The sequence below is a fragment of the Eumetopias jubatus genome, unplaced genomic scaffold, assembly GCF_037043125.1.
Source record: "Eumetopias jubatus isolate StellerSeaLion01/CBP00866 unplaced genomic scaffold, mEumJub1_p1.0 scaffold_9, whole genome shotgun sequence".
Taxonomy (NCBI): domain Eukaryota; kingdom Metazoa; phylum Chordata; class Mammalia; order Carnivora; family Otariidae; genus Eumetopias; species Eumetopias jubatus.
The window spans coordinates 105,536,622-105,557,875 of NW_028274815.1; the positions used below are offsets into that span (position 1 = coordinate 105,536,622).

General features: G+C 43.6%; 1 protein-coding gene across 1 annotated transcript in view; it reads left to right on the forward strand.

Moving 5' to 3' along the window:
- Window positions 1-21,254, forward strand: part of PAK5 (p21 (RAC1) activated kinase 5) — a 102,697-nt gene that overhangs the window by 56,986 nt on the left and 24,457 nt on the right. Inside the window, exon 2 of the mRNA XM_028112977.2 lies at window positions 4,772-5,557. Within this exon, the coding sequence (XP_027968778.2) occupies window positions 4,772-5,557 (786 nt within the window). The remainder of the gene's footprint in view (window positions 1-4,771; window positions 5,558-21,254) is intronic.

Below are 21,254 nucleotides of genomic sequence, written 5' to 3' on the forward strand. Positions count from 1 at the left end.
ACATTGGTATGTTTCGAAACTGCTATATAATCTCTCCCTCCATCAGCCTCTATAATTCCTGAAGGTGGCTGGGAGGGGTATCACTAGATATCAAGTGACAGTATCCTTTTTATAAATTGGAGAAGAGGTAATGAAAAAAGGATGAAACTAAATCACATAGCAAATGTGGCTGAAATTAACACCAGAACCTATAATTGCCCATATGCTGTAAATTGAACAACTCGTTGCTAGGGAATGGAGTGCGCAATAGAAAATACGTATTTTATTGACCCATTTTTGATGGATTGTGATGTCACACATGAAGCGTTTGCATCCAGCTGGTGCTATTTTGTTTAGCTCAAAAGAGTCTGAAGTGTATCTCAGAAAGAGAGCTAGACTAAGCTGAAAGTAATGTAACATTCATTGTGTATCAGCTATACCTTGATTTGAGAGAGAGAGGGGGACACTAGACTGAAGAGAGAGGCTTTGGGTTTGAATCCCAGGTCTGTTATGTATCAGTGGGCAAAGTCAGCTCTGAGTTTTAGTGTTACTCGGGAAAGGAAGACATAGATAATTTCTAGATTCCTTCCAACATTAAGATGCTAGAAGTGATTCTGTGGTCCCAGAGCTAAATATTTCATGTATTCAGAGATAGGAAGGGTAGAGGCAGACAAGAAAGATTAATACTGTTTAAGATGGATAGAATTTAGAGAAATGATTTTTTTTCTGGGATATAGACCCAAAGATAACATTGAACATGAAAAATTGTTATATAGCTAACTATTATTTGTCAAGTTCAGAGAAAGTCTGGATAATATTTTTGCTAAAGGATTATCCAAGCAGGTCTAATAATTGAGAAGGTACTTAAAGACCTCGGCATACCTTATAGTCATTATTCATGTGGTATATCAGTCAATATGAATGCCCAGGATTAGAAATACCAGGAAGCTACTTTTGGGGAAGACCATGAATTCCTGAGAACATTTCATTGAGTAATCTGCCAGTTATTGATAAAGAGAGAGAATAGGAATGTGCAAGAGTATAATCTCTGTCCAGAATGGTGGCTAAAAAGACTTTTAGTTGGCCCACTGTGATAGAAACGGATTAATACTATTTTCTTAAAAATTTGTACAAAACACGGGGTGCCCGGCTGGCTCAGTCAGGTGAGCATTTGACTCTTGATTTTGGCTGAGATCATGATGTCAGGTCATGGGATCGAGCCCTGCATTGAACTCCTTGCTCAGCGGGAACTCTGCTTAGGATTCTCTCTCTCCTTCTCCCTTTGCCCCTAACCTCACTCATGAACTCGCTCACTCTCTCTCTCAAATAAATAAATAAATCTTTTTAAAAATTTTGCACAAAGCATTATTGAAGAAGAGAGGAGGCCAGTTGTTAAATCCACAGAAAGTAACAGTACCTATGTCTAAGAGAGTTTGAAGAATACGTTGAGCAAATAGAGAAATGATAAACAAGTAAGATACAACTGAAATGCAGTTGGAAGCTGCTCAGATAGACTTGAGAGTTTTGAGGATGAGTCGCTAGCATTCATACTTAATGCGTCGAAAGATGTCCATTTCCTCCTTTCCTCTTCCCTGTGCTTACCTTTCCCTGTTCAAGGTATTGCTTCTCCCAAGTTCATCTGTTGGGGTGGGTGTAGATATTCTTGCTCTGAGAAGAGGCCCAGATGTATGTATGACAGGTGGTTCTTTTTCTCTCTGGGGGATGCTCACACAGAACATCACCTATTTGGACAATCAATCCATTTATACCCCTCCTCCGCAAGCAATCCTAACACTCCACATGATGGAATACCATTCAGTGACTTTCAAAGAATAGGGGGAAATTGGCTATTAATTCACAGAACCACCTGGATTGACCTTAAATGCATTATAATAAATGAAAGAAGCCAGACCAAAAGGCTCCAGACTGTTTGATTCCCTTCATACGATATTCAGGAAAGGCAGAACTATAGGGATGAAAAACAGATCAGCAGTATGCCAAAGGTTTGGGGAGGAGGTGGTGTCTGACTGGGGGGAAGTTCAGGAGATTTTGAAGGGGAAGGAGATTTTGACCCCTGTAATGGTGAATACATGATGCTTCACATTTGTCAATACCCATAGAACTTTCCAGCACAAAGAGTAATTTTTTTAGCCAACCAGGAAATCAAGAGGATCCTAGGAGGGAATACAAACTGTGGCAGAAGAATGTAACTGTTATACTTGTTTGATATAATGTCATTGAAGGGGGTGTTACCTAAGTAACTTTGGAGAACAGGGCTTTCTTTGAATGGAAACTTTAAGCCCAGTGTCCAAAAAAACCATACTGAACACAGCACTTTAGCTGGCAACGGTGTTTCCCATTGTGGTGTGGGGTAATGATTCTGAGACTGCTATATCGGTATATTGGGATTGAATAACCAAAAGAAGGGCAGCTGAAGATCCAGGTTTTTCACCAACAAATATGAGGGAAAACTAGAATGAACCATGTGGTACTCTAGATGAGATTCAGAGACAACAGTATGAATTCATGTTTAGCTTAATACAGTTATAGATGGACAGATATATTTAGAGATGTGTGTGCATGCCGGGGGAAGTGTGTATCCATGTACTGCCTGGCTCTGTTCACTGAGAGGGCCTGGAAACAGGGTCACCCCAGTAGCAGTGAGCACACCCAAGCATCCAGATACTAGTTTCTGATATCATTATCCAGTACAAGGAACCAGGCCCCTTGGAGAAATTGTTGATTTTAGGGCAAGCGCAGGGAACTGACAAGATGAACCTGGAGCATCTTGTAGAGCCAAAAAAGTAGGGAAGGGCTCAAAAAATAAGAGGATGGGGGCTTATGAAAGGGACAGAGCAGCCCATCTGAAAGAACTCTCAGTAACTAAAGCTAGAACAATTAGAGCAACAAAACAAAACAAAAGTATATTTTAGGATTATAATCCAAAGTATAAAACAAATATCCATGATTCTATCCGTACTGACACAACTAAATGATTGAATAAATAAGTAGAATATGCAAGTCTCCGGTGCAGAAGAATTCCGCATACATTATGTAGATACCCCTTCTCAGGGAGGGAGACTGATTTACTTCCAAGGGTATAGTTTGGAAAGCAGGGAAGGAAGGGGAATGTAACTTTATAGTGTGGAAACTGGTGAGCACTCCCTGGGCCAGGTGAGCAAGGCCAACATCAGCAATGATAAGCCATGTTGACAACAGGCATGCTGGATATGATGTGATAAAATTGGTACCTTACTCTGTGATCTCCCCGCGCCCCATCCAAACCAGTAACCTCAGTTTAACCGAAAAACATCAGACATTCGTAGTTGAGGGTATTCTGCAGAGCCCCTGACCACTATTCCTTAAAACTGGCAAGGTCATCCAAAACAAAGAAAGTCTGAGAAACTATCACAGACCAGAGAAGACTAAGGAGACATGACAAATAAGTACGAGATATCCTGGATGGGACCCTGGAACACTAGGGAAAAAGCTAATGAAATTCACACAAACTGTGGAGTTTAGTTAATAGCAGTGTAAGATGTTAACGGTACAGTAAGGGATATATGAGAGCTTTATATGTTCTCTTTGCAACCTCTCTGTTCATTTAAAACCATTCCAGAATTGAAAGTTTATTTAAAAGAAAAGGGTACAGACCAAAAGTCTTCATCCCGGACTGATTGGATGGAAAAAACGAAAACCTTGCCTTTCATCCTGGAGACTTTGGGAAGCACTGATCTATAAAGCGTATGCTCTAGGACCGCTTTGAGTTTTTCCTCTAGTTTGAAAGCCTCTATTCTACTGAGATGATTTTGAACTCCTTTGCTACTTGCTCAAAGGTATTTTTCTCTTAAAATCCTGGAAGTCTGGAGTCACAACACTTTGTTCTTTGATCTCCACCCCCCATCATATTTTGCGGCAAACCTTGTCATTGTCAAGGCACAGCTGACTGGCTTTGTAAGTGGTTTGTGATTTCTTTCTGTTCCTGGTATTCCAGTGTTATTTAGGTTCATTAAAGGGAACATTTGGGCTTGGCAGTTTGTCACTAAGATTTCAAGTACAACCACGTCAATTGCTAAGCCATCCGGACGTCCGCGATGATGATACAGAAGTGTGACTGTCGCGGGCATTACTGTTAGATGCTTAATGAGAATATCACATGTAATCACAAATAAAATCTCACAAGTAATCTTCATGCTGTTCCTTACTTACAGTTCAGAAAGTGCCTTCCTCTTCCATAAAATCTGCTAACTTCAGTTTTCATTATGTCTTCCAAAAAAGGGTTAAAAAAAATGTGTGCCCATTTCTGGGTATGTTAATACTCAAGTGACGGTGTTTGCTGGTTTTGCACATAATCTGAATAATGAATGTAAAAAATAATATGCTTTTTCTAATGAGTTATAGACTTAAAATTATAATCATCTCATTGTTAGGTGGTTAGGGTTTATTATTTAAGGAGGGGAAGGGGTGGGGAGGAGGTTTCCCCTAAACTGCTAAATAAGACAGTGATTGCTTATATAGTCTTCTAAATGGCTTTCTGATGTTTAATTGATCTCTCTATTGAGATAGGTAAAAGAAAATTTGCAACTTAAGATTATTTGCAATTTAAGAATATTTTACTTATTTCACCACTGAAATCAATCGACAATTTTTTTATCATCACTTTTTTTAGGGTATGTTCCTGGGGTCTTTTTTCCTCTGTGGTTTAAATTAGTTGGAGTAGGGGCGGGATTCCAACATCAATTTGAAAGCATGAAATGTTTTCTTTAAATGGCATTCCCTTTACTATTCCCAGACAATCGTTAGAGGAAATAAACCGTGCAAGGAAACCTCCATCAACGGCCTGCTGGAGGACTTTGACAACATTTCCGTGACTCGCTCCAACTCCCTAAGGAAGGAAAGCCCGCCTACCCCAGACCAGGGAGCCTCCAGCCACGGTCAAGGCCATCGGGAAGAAAATGGCTTCATCACCTTCTCACAGTATTCCAGCGAATCTGATACCACTGCTGACTACACGACCGAGAAGTATCGAGAAAAAAGTCTCTGTGGCGACGACCTGGATCCATTTTATAAGAGCAGCCACGTGGCCAAGCAAAATGGGCACGTCACAAAGACCAAACACGGGGAGGCCCACTATCCTGAGATGAAGCCTTGGAAATCCGATCTTGCCAGATTTCCCCTTGATTATCACGCACACTTGGACTCACTAAGTAAACCAAGTGAATACAGCGACCTCAAGTGGGAGTACCAGAGAGCCTCAAGCAGTTCCCCTCTAGATTATCCATTCCACTTCACACCTTCTCGAACTGCGGGGACCAGTGGGTGCTCCAAGGAGAGTCTGGTGTTCAGCGAAAGCGAGTGGGGACCCAGCCTGGATGACTATGATAGGAGGCCAAAGTCGTCCTACCTGAATCAGACCAGCCCTCAGCCTACCATGCGGCAGAGGTCCAGGTCAGGCTCGGGGCTCCAGGAACCGATGATGCCCTTCGGAGCAAGTGCATTTAAAACCCACTCCCAAGGACACTCGTACAACTCCTACACCTACCCTCGCTTGTCCGAGCCCACAATGTGCATTCCAAAGGTAACGTTCACTGCCTCCTTACCTCCCGTGTGCATGCACCCCACAAAGGTGGTGCTAGCATGACCTTCTCACATAGTCAGATTCTAATGTGATGTTTTGCCTTTTAAGTGAGAATCCATATTGAAACCCTACCTGATTTCCAGCCACGAGCCCCAAGGGCAGAGGATATGGGGCAAGGCACATTTATTTATTAAAATCAAAGTCTTTGGAGATCTCCTATAGGGTTTCTGATTGAAAGGCAAAAAAAAAAAAATCTTTATTTGAAAGCTATCCTGATATACTACTAATAAATATTGTGTGCTCATATTATACTAATCCTCTGTTAAGAAGTATATGATTGTAAGCCATTAGATGGAGGAATACAGTGGTTCCTGCATTCTGGCAAAGTTTACAAGGATCTGTTGAAAAGGAACAAAAAAGTCAGGATTACATGGTAAGCTTTTAATAAAGTTCATTTTAAAGTTAAATTTTAATATAATAACTATTCTAACAGGCGTGGGGGGATATCTCATTGTGGTTTTGATTTTTCTCTGATGATGAGTCATGTCTAGAACCTTTCCATGTACCTGTTGACCATTTGTATATCATCCCAAGAAAAATGTGTTTTCAGGTTCTTTGTCCATTTTTTGATTGGGTTATTTGGGATTTTTTGTTTTTGTTTTTGTTTTTTTGCTATTGAGTTGTATGAGTTCCTTATATATTTTTTAACCCCTTAACAGACATGAGGATTGCAGATATTTTCTCCCATCCCATCAGTGACTTTTAATTTTGCTGATTTTTCCCTTCGCTGTGCAGAAGCTTCTTATTTCAATGTAGTCCCACTTGTTTACTTTTGCTATTGTTTCCTTTTGGTGTCGAAGATGAAAAATCATTGCCAACACCAATGCCAAGGAACTTACCTCCTATTTTTCTTCTAGGAATTGTATGGTTTCGGGGCTTACATTCAAGTCTTCAATGCATTTTGAGTTAATTTTTGTATGTGGTGTAAGACAGGGGTCCAGTTTCATTCTTTTACATGTGCCTGTCCAATTTTCACAGCACCATATATCGAAAAGACTGCCCTTTCTGCATTTGTATATTCATGGCTCCTTTGTCAAAAATTGATTGACTATGTATATGTAGGTTTATTTCTGGTCTCTACTGTGTTCTGTTGATCTCTGAGTCTGCTTTTTTGCCAGTACCACACTATTTTGATCACAATAGCTCTGTAATATAGTTTGGAATTAGGAAGTTTTGTTCTTTATCAGGATTGCTTTGGCTATTTAGGGTCAAATATGATTTTTTGTGTGTGTGATATATTTGAACACTTACAGTAGGAAGCTGTTTGGGTCAAGATCATAGAGAAAGTTCTGTCCAGAGGCAATAATGTTTTAGCCCTGGGGCCATATTTGGCCCATTGACCTGGTGTCTCCACTAAATAGTCATTACCAACTTCTGAAAAATCAAGATATTTCACTTAGAATCTTCAACTTCTGAGTTTTAGGCTTCTCTTGAAAAAAAAAAAAAAAAGGGATGATCTGATATCCCTGGCCCCACATTTTCACCTAGCATTGGAAATGGAATTGGCTGGAGACAAGGTCTCCCCATTAGAGGGGACCGGCCCTGCCCAACCCTCTTCATTCATTTTTCCCATTAGCCTAATCCCTAGAGGCATTTGGGATTTAATATAACCCTCCAGCAGCCCCTGCACACTCATCTCACGGAAGGAGAAACTAAGGCCAGAAAGTCACACAGCACACTTAAGGTTTCATAGTTAGTTGGTTGCAAAACAAGGACAAAATTCAGGCCTGATGTTTCTCCTAGTCCACTATTTTTCCCTTTATGTGGGCATACATTATTTAAGGGGCTCAATTGCATTTGCCAGTAAAACCCAGGAGAAGCCGCAGTGGCCCCCAGAACTCTAGGCTAAGAATAAGAAGAGGATGGAGGGAAGGATAGATTGCTTCATTCCTAGCTAGATCGCTCTTCCTATAGACTTCCAAATATAAGGCAAAGCACACCTGCTCTGAAATCTGGTTTTGTTAAACCCAGAAACAATGCAGAAAACTACTGTGGCTCAGAAAAAAAATTAACATACTTACCCTTGGGAACATCTACCAAGAGTTTTTCAGCCCTATGATCAAGGGCTGCTGTTCCATTTCATTGGAGACCCATGAGAAAATCACAAGCAGGGTTAGTGGGGGGGGGGGGGGTAGGGGGTAGGAGGTAGGAGGCATGTTAGTAATTAAAATATTTACTTGATTAAAAATATAACATCTCTCTAAAAAGCCTGTGACTTTAGAAATGTACTCAAAAAATCTACCAATCACATTTGGATTTCCTGCTGAGGGAAGAAATAGAGATCACGACTCAGATAATTTGGCTTTGCCTCATGGAAAGTCCTAGAGGCTGGTGGGTAATGTTCCTGTTTCAAATAATAAGAGAAAGCATGAAATTTGTGTGGGTCTCCAGACAGAGCAAAAATAAGGAGGGAGGGATGTGTGTATGTGAAAAAGAGACAAACAGACACCAGTTTTATATTTTGGCCTAACGGAGAAAAAATACTCTTAACCCACAGAAAAAATTCCTCCAGCGTTATCTACCTAATTTTCCTGTTGACATGACAGGAATCAAGGATGTTATAAATCTGTAGGTATGGCATCTATCTCCCTACTTCTGAAAGTTTGGGGCTGGGGCTGGGCAGATAAAACCTTGGGCAACAAATAAAGCCAACCAAAATCTATCCACACCACACAACTCTAAAAACAGCCTGCTATGGAGAGAGAACGCTTTCCGCCGTCCCCTGCAGACAAGGCTGCTTTACAGGGAGGGAAACTGGCTAGAGACAGTGTCACTAGGCATCTGATTTTGCTCATTCCTGTGCTCTTCAGGGAGCAGGCAGCCTCCAGCTCGTGTGTGTTGGTGCTGACCCAGCAATCCATGCCTTGCTCTGGCTCCAGCCGCTGGGAAGCCCCCCCGTGTAATCACAGTTCTGCCAGCTCAGTAAGCTCTCGCTGTGTGCCAGACACTTGTGTTGCTTTGTTGAGCTTCACAGTCCTGGAAGGCAGGAATTCTTGCCTGCTTTGTGCTTCTGAGGAATCTAGGGGCTCTGAGGGGCTCAGAAACAGTGCAGTCAGTCAGCAGAGCTCATAGCTGAGCTGGGATCTGGTTCTCTGGTCTCAAATCCTTCGCCAGATATTGGACACATCCCCAGTGGCCCAGGAATAGCTTCTGCAGGCACCAAGCCTTGCACTTGCCTTCTTACAAGCTCCTTTAAATACCTGCAGCCATGAAGTTCCCTTGGGGTGCATGGTCTTGTCCCACTCAATAGCGGGGTTTCTCGGCCTAGATACTGTGGACATGCTGGGCCTAATAGTTCTCTGTTGTGGGGGGCCGTCCTGTGCACTGGAGAATGGTGAGCAGCATCCTTGGCTTCTACTACTAAGTGCCAATAGCGTCCCTTCCTGTAACACCCAAAATATTTCCAGGGCGCCTGGGTGGCTCAGATGGTTAAGCGTGTGCCTTCGGCTCAGGTCATGATCCCAGGGTCCTGGGATCGAGTCCCACATCAGGCTCCCTGCTCCTTGGGAGCCTGCTTCTCCCTCTGCCTCTCTCTCTCTGTCTCTCATGAATAAATAAGTAAAATCTTAAAAAAAAAATTTCCAGACACCATCAAATGACCTATGGGGCAGCAGGGAGCAAAGTCGGCCCCAGTTGAGAACCACTGTTACAGAGCTAACCATTTGTCAAGTGCTTTGGGGCATTCAAGGGTGTAGGTCCTAGAGATAAACTGCCTGGGTCCTAGAGATAAACTGCCTGGCTTAAAATCCAAAGGGATAAACCACTAATAACTGGGTGAGTAAATTGCTTAGCTCTGTTTCTCCATCTGTAAAATGGGGATAAATCACCTTGTGTGAGGGTTAACTAAGTTAATAATTACAGTAGCCAAATTATGAATACACATAGTCTCACACGAATCTGTATGTGTAACATGTGGACAGGTGACAGGTATGATGTGAAGCTGAGGGTTACCATGTTCCAGGCACCAAGCTAAGCATTTTGCAAACACTACCCAATTTAGCCATCATGGCAATTCTGGAAGACTTCGAGATCATCTTTTTACAGTGAGAAAGCTGAGACTCAGAGGCTAACTCTTTACGGACTTCCCAAGGATATGAAGGCAAACAGCTGAGTCAGGATCCAAAATTAGGTCCATCTGATTCCAGAGTCTATATATTCCAGAACATTCCTATTTCCCCAGAAGAAAACCGAGGAGCAGAAAAACGGGTCTGAGGTCTCAGGGCCCAGATGTGCACGCCGCAGACAGCCCTCACCTTACTGGTGAGGAATGCGTGATGAGTCACAGATGGATTGGGGGCACAAGAGGAATGTACTTGATTCTCTCTGTTCTCAGTAGGGTAGCATCCTCCAAGAAGCTCCTTAGCCTCACCCAGACTGTGATTTGTGGGGAAAAAGCTGGGACCATGGGCCAAAAGGAGGCATTAAGAGTAAAGATCCCTGAGACTCTCATATGCACTTACTCTACCTTGAGTGATGGTCTCATTCTGTTTTATGAATGACAGTCCAGATGTTCTCACCCATTACAGAAGACATTAAGAGCACAAGTTCTAGAATCCTGTTCCCTGGATTCACACACTTACTGGCTATATGATCTTGTGTGTGCCTTAGTTCCTTCCTCTGTAAAGTAGAGTGTTTCCATAACTACTTTGACCTTCTTCTACAGATGAAAAAAGACGAAAAAATGTAAAAGAGTTCTCACACGGCAGGCACTCAGTGTTAGCCCCTCTTCCCTGGCATGTTTCTGGTTGGAAAACATGTTACCACGTCTGCTAACGCCAGCCATAGAAACATCCTCCCTGTGCAACCTTTTACATACTCTCAAAATATGGGAACAAGTCCCATGTGACTTTGCCCTCACAGCCATTCTGTGTAGACTAATAAGTTCTGTCATCCTCACCTCAGAGATCCAGGTCACAGAAGGCCAGAGTGTCTGTGTGACTTCCTCAAAGCCCACCATGCCTGAGTGACTGAGCTAGCCTGAGGACCCCAGTCCCACCACCCTACTGCTTACTCTACCCTCTAGAATGGGCATGAAATTCTCAGACTTCCCACAGAGGCCAGATGTTAAGAGAGAGCAGAATATCTAGCAGCATTCAAGCAAGAAGCGTCGTCCATAACTCTACATCTGTCATTAGGATGATGGTTCTTGCCAACCAACCCTTCTATGTTATCCCCACCATCTCCTGTGTCCCGGGCAGCAAAATGACCAGTGCTGCATCCCAGGACAGCCCAAAGAAGTGACATAGTGACAAAGGGTTCTGAGTGATGACAAAGGATGTAAGAAAAACTGGCACGATTCCCCAGATCTTTCTTCTAGGATTACCAGTGCAATGGTTTTTCACTGCTTAGCTGTCACTTCGCTTTCCCTGGAAGGAAAAAGTAGTTGAGGCAGTGTGCTTAGTCTTCCTGCGCCAATAACTGAATGACTCACTGCTCTTTGTGGCACTTGCACACCCAGATTCAACCAAGGTCCAGGAACAAAACTGCAGCTCCTTACCCCAGCTGAACACTGTCAGGATCCTGTAGGGCCCAATGGGTAACAAAATGGCAATGCTTGTGAAATCTTATGGGCTGCCACAAAAATCAGAGGTCTGGGGGAGAGGGAGGGAGGGAGGGAGAGGTGCTAATCGCTTAATATGACAATGGGTATTATTTTGATTTTTTTTCTTTACATATAGGCTCCTATAGGGTATTCATTAAGGTTCATAAAACATCCAAAGAGGTGATTCAGAACATCTCGAACATCTGTCCCTTCTGATGGAGGCTTTACCTGTCCTTTGCGTGAGAACGGACAAATCTTCCCGCGAATATTCCTGTGGTTCAAAGTAAATTGTGTTTTAGTCATTATGAGTGAGTTTTCCATTGCCAAATTAAAATGAAATTAATCTGACCTGGCAATATCTGTCCCAGCTGTCTTGGAAGCCCTGACGTACTTGAACCATATTCTGCAGCAGGGAGCTGGTCCCCAGAGGTACAGACACCCCCCTCTCCCCCACAACCCTCACGGCTGCAGGCAGTGGCAGATCTCAGGTCAGAGTAATCTGCTCTTGAACAGAAGATGCATTCTTTGACTTGGGAGCAGCAACTGTGGGGGGTTAATTGGATATACCAATCCAGAGGTGGAGGAAGAGACCTGTATGCTTGAGCCTGCTGATTGAGCGCAGACTTATTCATTCCTTTAACTAGGCTTTGCCTACTTGTACAGATCATAAGCCACTTGTCCAAACTCTCTCAGCGTCCATTTGCCATATATTCTGTAAGGCAAAGAAACACACGACTCTTCTAACTTCACATCACAAGGTAAAAGTTCCTACATGCCTAACTAAGAAGCCCCTGTCAGGGTTTGGGAGATTTCCTTGCAAAACACTAAATATGGTGAATGGCTCTCTGCTACATGCAATTTGGAAATCCAGCAAGTGTCTGACTATCCAGAGCTTAACCTACTTCCCAAGTCCCCTGCATTAGAACCTTAAATAGACACCTTGACTCTTTAGGTCCCTGGAGGTCCTGCTCATGACCACTGTTCCTTGGCAGTGATAGCACAGGTTTGCCTCTCTGAACCAAAATTGAATGGCAGCTCATAGTGTGGGCTGTGTCCCTTTGTCATCTATGAAATAGGGCCACTCTGTTTTGTAAATGAAAAGAAGAAATTCAGAGGAAACTGACCGTGGCTGGGCACTTGTCGAAGGCTTTCCTCAAGCAGGAACAGCAGCTACTGTTTTACTAGGATGCAGCAAGCTACCCCCACCTGAGGGCAGGTGGGAACGGCCCCCATCAGTGGCATTCCTGCCCACGGCAGGCAGGGAGAATTGGCACAGCAAGACACAACCAGAGGGACACAGGAGAGTAAATGCATATTCAAGTCACAGGATTGAATGAATCCCTTTCCCCTAATTGCCAGCCTTTAAAATGTCCCTGCAGAGAAAGTAGTTACGGATTCTCTCTGGAATTCCCACAGGCAGTCATTTTCCTTTCTCAAAGCTGAGGCTGGTCCTCATATCTTTCCCTTCGAGTCAAGCAAGAACAATTTAAGATGTCCTCTCCCTGCTCAGATAATAGAGGCCTGTGATTCACTTTTATCCCACATTTGATTTATGTACAGCGAACAACACCCGGCCTGGCTTTTTTCTCTGAGCTGAGCAGTGTCTGCTTTATTGTACTCCGAAAAGGTGTATTGGAGCATCACGCTCAAGCAACTGCGACCAGCCGCCTCCCATCCCTTGTAGCTCTGTGGGAACTGGAAAGAGAGACTCTCCATCTTTCACCGAGCATTCTGCGGCCCCCATTCTTTGGGCACAGACACACACTCACCCCCCGCCCAGTCCAGTGTGATCTAGCCACAGCCTCCCTGTCACCAGTATGGAAGGCCACGGTGACAAAGAGAGGCTGCGGCAGGATTTTTTTTTTTTCCCTTTTCTTTCTCTCGCCCTCCCCCCACCAAACCTTTTTTTTTCCCCCCCAGCCTTGGCATAAAATGGTCAAATGATGTTCTACTGCAGAATTCAATTTCACAGTTCAGTTAGGTCCTTGATTACACTGCCAAATTCAGATTAATGTGCATTTAACGAACATGGATCAGGGGAATTCTGGCTGACAGCCAGCTGTAATCGGAGCAATTGATAGCTGTGTGGAGTTTTATGCCCTGTCCACCCCAGCATACCACTGGTGAAATTGATTGATTAAATGAATTCATTGCTGTAATTATTTATAATTTTGATACATCACAAGCCCGTGTCTGACCCTATCCTCAGAGGCTTTGTGCCCATTGTGGAAGGGTAGTCCAGCTGAGTTGTTAGCCCTGGATTATTTATTCCCAGATAATATAGCCTTTTGTTTGTTTTGTGCCCTTATTTTTTGATTGGGTTTGAATCGAGACATGAGAAAGCACATTCCTTTAAGAATTCATTTGTATGGTATGCTAAAAGGCAACTAAAATGGAAACTAAACCATGATTATATGTGATTAACTGTTTCAAAGAGGAAGGGAAACCAAGACTGTTTAGATGTTCTTTTAGTATTTTTAAAGATTCCTGTGGAGAGAATTCCTTTCCAGAATGTATTTGATTTTCAGGGACTGTTAGTGGTCCTCTAGAACTGCCGCTATGCAGCTTGGCAGGCTGGGGAAAAATCTGCAAAAGGATCTAGTCTTCCCTGCTTACATCTTGCCATATGGAAATCCCCTGAAAAGTCTGTAGACCCTAGTCTCATTTCCGTGAAGTTACTCTTTCACAAAATAACCTGGCCATTCTCTTGGTAGGGGTGGGAAGAACGCCTTTCTGGTGTTTCTTTATTGTTTTCCCTCCTGCGTAGTGGCTTTCCTACCCCTGCTCCCAGTCCTGTCCCATGCCCTTGCAATAAGGTCCTCAAAGGTAAACTATGAACATAGATCTTTTGGAAATGGTGCAGGTGGTGGGAGGTGCATTGGATTTGCTCGTTAAATACCTGTACCTCTCGCTGGCCCAACTCGACTGCGTTGTGGTTTCCCTAAACGATTAAACCCTACATCCCTCTCAAAATACTATACTTCAAATGTACTCCTTTTTTTTTTCTAGAATATATGAGTCAGGTTGTAAAAAAGATCACACAGGTCAAGCTTTCCTCCTTTGAAAGTCTTGCTTACACGCACGAACATGCGCGTGTCTGTGCAAAACAATATATATGGACAAAATCATCAGATTTTTTTCACCCCCTTCCAAATATAGGATATCATAGGAAAGATGATTTAGGGTAGGACAATGAAGTAATTTTAACAGTTTAAGAGCCATGTAAGAGGGCCAAGAAGCCTTCTTATAGAAGAGAGCTTGGGCTTGCTTGCTTCTTAGCAGAAGAAAAGGGCATTATTATATCTGAACACAAAGTTTTGGTCTGGCCAATGCAAAAATAAAAGTGATGAATTCTGTACATAGATGATCAGCTCATTTTGCCATGATGGTTATTTCTTTGATGTGTATTTGGAGCTGATTTCTCTAAAGCAAGACTGTTCAAACAAAACAACTTAATTGTCTTTCACCACCACCCCTCCCCCGCATTCAGGCATTATTGTTCATCATATTGTGGCCCTTGCATTTCTTGCTTCGTGCTCCTAGCTGCCCAGACATCTGAGCCCCCAGGTAAACACTAACCAGGCTTTTGCTCTATAGTTGTCTTTCCACACCATGCCCACCTCTGTCCTGACCATGTCTACCTTCTTATCATTGAAGGATATCTCTGAGAACATACCAAAGGCCCACGTTCGAAAGTGACATTATCTGGATTTAATCCCAACTCTGCTTCTTAATAGCTCTGGGACCTTTGCATGAGCCATTTAAACTCTCTGTGCCTCAGTCTCCTTATCTGTAAAATGGAACAATTATGAGGCCTGTCTCATTGTGTAACTTGAGGTTTAAATGCATTCACGTGTATAAAGTGTGCTGAGAAGAGTCCCAGGCACGTGGAAAGCACTCAGCGAATGTCAAATATCATTAACATTCATATGTATCACTCCTACAAGGATAGACTCCTAACAGAGCAGTTGGTTAATGGAAGAGGCCCTACTTTGGCTCCCAGTGACATGCTCCTGCATTTTCTCCAGGAGTGAGTGCCCCAGCCTTGATTATACAGACTGGGGAGGTGATAGCTGGTGGTAGAAATGCGAAGGCAGGCAAGAAAGCAGGACTGTGATGCCAGTGTGCCTAGCACCTAGGACATCTAGACACTCTCCCTGAGAGTGAAAGACTGACTTGAGCAGAACTGGGTTGTGCAATCCTCTTGGGGGTATGGGGCCATTTGCCTTGGATTGCTGAAAGGGGCAGTTTCACCTCCCTGAGCCTCCATTTTATCAACAATAAAATGGGATAAATGGTCCCCTTCTTGACTCTCAGAGAAAGAATGAGGGTGCCACAAATAATGCAAGCTAGCAATGCCATCGTGGAACCCACAGTTGGGTCATTAAGACCCAACTGAGGGCTATAAGTAAGCAACATGCTGGCCCTGAACAGGGTCACTCATGCCCTTTTCCTTCCCAAAGTCAGCTATTTGTCTGCCATCTTCTCCTTGAGTGGATGGAAGCCCAGAGGGAGGACCACATGTTCTCTCACTGGGGGCAGTCAGTTCTCCTTCCATAAGTACACCTCGAGTTTGGTTCCAAAAATGGTCTCTTGTGAGAGTGGTTGCCCCTCATCCATCACTTTTTTTGAGTCTATGCCTCTTACCAGCCGCCATGAAAAACAATAGCATGGTTTTGTCTCGAAGACCTAATTTCCAAGATGCTTAGCTCCCAGTGAACAACTCAGCCTTCCCTCTGTGACTGGAAATGGTCCCGTTCACACAGGCAAGGCTCCTCTTCTTTATGCCACTCGCTGGCTGCCAAGAGTAGACTCTGATAATGCTGCTGACAGTCGATAAAGAAGAAAAGTGGCCTAATGCAGCATGGAGCAGTGCTTGCAATTCCTCCTGGATACAGCTTTCTTATTTTTAATATATCTTCAGAGATCAGTTATACATGCTTGTGGGGAATGAACTCAATTTCACTTAAAGTACAGAAGCAAATCCTCCACAGAAGACACCGGGGGATGCTGCCATGTCATAGATCCCAGGACAATACTTTCTAAAGGAAAAGTCATGGACCCCACTTGCCTCACATGCTGGCCTTGTAATTAGCCTGGGCCTGGCTAATCTCAAACTTCATTTAGGGGAAGAACCCAGTTGTTTAATTTACACTGACATTTTCTTCCCCCTCCGCACCTCACATAAACAACCCCGTTTTCCCTGTGTGTCGTCCAGATCCAGGGGCTTAGCAAAACATCAGCGTGGTTTCGAATACAGCATCTTAATTACAATGCAGTGTTCAATATATTATAATTAAAAGCACCTTTTCTGATTGTTTTGAGGATTAGTGTATAGGAAATACATATGCTACTGGTACATTATCTTCAATAAACACCAGCTGGTTGGGTTTTTTGTGTTTTTTACTCTGTATTTTTCTCTGACATTCCCACTCTGCTAAGGACTTTCTATAATGATACCAGCACCTAGGATGTATTGGCCAGTCGCTATGCAAATCTTTTGATGTGTGTTCAGTCCTTTAGAGCTCACAATGACCTAAAGAAGTAGTTATTATTGTTATAACTCCCATTTTACGGGCGAGAAAACCGAAGCACAGGAGTTAGAATAACTTGCCCAAAGTCACACAACTGGTAAATGGCCGACGAGATTTTTGAAACCAAGAGCCTGTTTTCTTAGATACCAGGTTGCTCTAGGTTGCCACAGTTTAGCCTCCTAAAAGCCCTGTGAGGGAGGTATTTATGATCCCCATTTTACAGATAAGGAACCTGAGGCTCAGAGAGGCTCAGTGAGTTGACAAAGCCGTCAGGGTCAAAATTGAACTCTAAGTATGTCCCTCAAAAGCATCTGTTCTCTTGCTGTACAACCAGGACAGGGACCTGGCTTCGCAGTACCCTGGTTCCTGCTGGTTGGCACAAGGCTGTCTGAATGGTGAACTCACCTGAGTAGATGATGGTGTTCTCAAGACTGGCAAGGGCTGCACTGTCACCTGGGAGCCAATGAACAGGGCAGACATGAGAATGGTGCCATGGTAACAATGTTAAGGAGCCCACTGTATGCAGCTCTTGTGGCCAGACTCGTGGAATAGACATTTGCTCATGCTGTGTGATGGGGCAGGATCTTGGGACACCTGCCGCCTTCTAGACGGCCACCATGGTACCAGGTCCAATAAGCAATATACCCCACCCTACTTCACTCCTCTTTGGCATCTGACCTGCTTCATTACTCCTTCCTTCTTGAAATGCTTTCCTCCCTTGGTTTCAGGACCCCCTAGGCCCTTACTCTCCTTCCTATATCACTGGCCACGTCTCTGCTCCTTTATGCAACATCCTTCTGCTGCTTCTGGTCTCTGAATGTTGGGGTCCTTGGACCTTCTCTTACACATGCAACAGCATGGCTTTTAATACCGACTAATGGCATGACTCTCACCAATGAATCTCAAGTGCAGGTTATCAGTTTCTGCTCTTTCCTGGACTCAAAGCATGTCTCAGTCACCTCAGCAACATTTCTGTATGAATGTTTGAGAGTTCTCCCAAACTTGACACGGCCATGCCAGAATTCTTGGCTTTACCATGCAATAGTTACCTCTTACTGTGTAACAAATTATCACAAAACTTAACAGTTTAAAACAATAATAAACATTTATTATCTCACACAGTTTCTTTGGGTCAGTTTCCTGTGACTAAACTAGCTGGATGAATCTGGCCTTGAGACTCTCAAGAGGTGGCTGACTGCCACGGTCAAGATGTCTGCCAGGGCTAGTCCTCTGAAGACTTGACTCGGGCCAGATGATCACTTCTAGGATGGTTCACATGGCTGTTGGTGGAAAGGCCTCAGTTTCTGACTCTTGGCAGGAGGTTTTGCACTTGAACCTCTCTGTAGGATTCGTAAGTGTCCTTATGCCGTGACAGCAGGAGAGAGAGCAAGTGATCCGAGAGAGGGCAGTGGAGCCACAATATCTTTTTCCGTCCCAGAAGGCACTTGCTATCACTTCCACTGTATTCTTTCGATCACACGGATGAGCCTGATACAGTGTAGGAGGGGACTACACAAGGATCCTCAGACGCCATCTTGGATGGAGCCTACCCCTGCCCCTCTACTCCTCATATCATTAAATGGCCTGTTGCTCCGGCCAAAATCTTGGGAGTCATCTTTGACTCTTTCCTTTCACATTTTAATCCAATCCATCAGCAAATCATGTCAGCTCTCTCTTCAGACCCTGCCCTGGGCCCCAGCATTTCTTATCCCAACTATAGCACCCTCTCTAATCTCAACTCACATTGACCACAATAAACTAACTGGCATCTCTGTTTCCACCTTTGCCACAAAGGTCTCTTCTCCTCCAGCATCCAGAGATCAACATCAAGCTCATATCTCTCTCCTCTTCTCAGCAAACTCCAGTGGTTCCCACCTCACTTGGAGTGACTGCCAGTGCCCTTGCCATGACCTACATGATCATCCCTCTGGCTGCTTTTCTGGCCTTCATTCCAAACTGACTCCCCTCCATACCAAAAGAGCCTCTGTGCTGTTTGTGAAGCCGGTATCTGCCTAGAACCTTGTGGGTGCTGAGCCCTCTGCCCAGACTACCCCTCCCCACATAGACTTTGTGCCTAATCCCTCCAATGGCACACTCCCAGAGATGCCTTCCTTGACCTTCATATCCAGCATGGCCCCTCATTCATTTTAACCCTTTCCTCTATTTCCCTTCATATCTCTATTACTACTGGACTGCATACTATATACATTTATCGGTTTTCTTGTTTATTATCTGTCTCCTTCTCTAGAATGTGTAAACCCCAGGAGGGCAGAAATACCATCCATTTTTATTATTGCTGGACCTTCCCATGGCACCTGAAATTGTGCCTAACACATAATAGTGGCTCAAGGATTAATTTGTGGACTAAATAAATTAGTGAATGTACTACATGGGAGCAATGGGTTTATTTGGAAAGATACCACCCAATAGAACTTTCTGCAATGGTGGAAATGTGGTTTATCTATGCTGTCCAATGTGGTGGCTACTAGATAACTTAAGATGTGATTAATGTGACTGAGGAACTGAATTTTTTTATTTTAATTTTATTTTTTTATTGATTTCAATTAAGTAGCTACATGTGGCCAGTACCCACCATATTAGAGTAGATCTAGATCCTTGGGGTGGATGGGGCTTGGGGACATGTCCACGTCATTTCATGTACATTGCAGTAGGGAGGTAGAGCCTTCCTAGGGTGCTGCGTTAAGAAGGAGCCTGAAGTCCAAGCAAAAAATCTTTTTTGAGCACCTTCTGTGTACACAGCACTGTGTTGTCATTAGGATATCACACAAGAGTGCAGTGATTGGTTAGTGCCTTCTGTCCTGGGCAAGGAGTTGAATGTGTTATGCTGTGGTATATTTACCAGACATGACCTCAGTTGTTCCAGGGCTAGTCAGAGGTCCTTCCTGATCCCTCCCAGGGAATGATTACTGGAATGTACACCTAGTGTCCTATAAACCTCTCACTGACTTCCCCCCCATCCCTGCTCTGTCTGCCCTCCCTATTCTCCACTGAGTTCCCTCAATCCAGTCTTCATAACTGGAGTAGAATATTTTCTGCCAGAATCTTTTTGAGGGATGACCAAATTTCCCTTCACACACACACTCCTGCAAATGTTGGCTACTTTCAATTATATTTCTACTTATTTGATGAGAACATTGCAAGTGTTTACCTTATGGTCCACACTGAAAAGCTGCTTAGGGCAGGGAGCCATATTTTCCCTTTTACATATATCTGCTAGGTTATGTGTGTGGATAGTACATACCCCCCTCTAGCATATGAGTTCAAAAGCATGGGGAAAGCATTCTACCCCTGAAATTTCTCACTGAAGACTAACATCCTTTAATGACAGATGGGATCTTTTATTCCTGAAAAAGAAAATAGGGTCTAAATACCAAATAATACCTTGGATAAGGCACATTTTAACTAAAACTCTCCCTGTGGTTCACATGAGTGGGAGAAGGCCCTTTCCTAGGAGCAAAGAGTACAGTTGGTGCCCCAACTGTATCCCTTAATCACCTATTGTTTCTATCTGCCAACACTGCTTTCCTTTGTCTAAAGTGGTAGTTCTCAGCCAAGAGCAATTTTGCCCATATTCTGGGGACATTTGGCAACACCTCAAGAAATGTTTTTGGTCATAACTGGCAGAAGTGGCTGCTACTGGCATCTAGTGGGTAGAGTCCAGGATGCTGCTGAACATCCTGTAACACACAGGATACTCACCCACATCAGAGAATTATCTGGACTCCAAAATCAGTGGTACCAAGATTGAGAAATTCTGGTCTAAGAGTTGTCTCTTCCCACTAGAGCCTACCAGCCCAGGACATGGCAAGTCAGAAGTGCCAGGAAATTAATATTCATGGAAGCACATGTTAAACAGTGTTTTGAAGGGAGCTGGTGCATAAATACCCCAGCTCTTGGCCCCTCAGATGGGACAGCTCCAAGGTACATGTTTAACATACTCTTCCAGGGCGCAGAGTTACCTGGTGGGATTAGGTTCCAGTTGCTTGATTGGTAACTTGCTGTGCATGTTGGGGTTCACCAGAGAGACAACCAGTGGGGGGGGGCTGTTTGTGTACACAGAGAGAGTCTCTCCTCTGTGGATGACATCAATCCTTTCACTTAAAGCTTTTAACTGATGGAATGCAGCCTACCCACATTATGGAGGGCAATCTGCTTTGCTCAAAATCTACTGATTTAAATATTAAACATATCTAAAAAAAAAAAAACCTTCACAGTAATATCTGGACTAGTTTTTGACCAAACAACCAGATGCCATAGCCTAGACAAATTAACACATAAAATTAACCATCATACTCAATGACTCACCCTTTATTGGTTTTCCCCTTCCTTGTCTCACTTCTCCTGGAATCACCTCCCACCACTGCATTTAAATTCAGGTCTCATAGTCTGCTTCTGGGTTTGTTTGTTTGTTTTTTTCATTTTTTTTTTAAGATTTTATTTATTCCTCAGAGAGAGAGAGAGAGGGCACAAGCAGGGTGAGTGGCAGGCAGAGGGAGAAGCAGGCTCCCTGCTGAGCAAGGAGCCCAATACAGGACTCTAT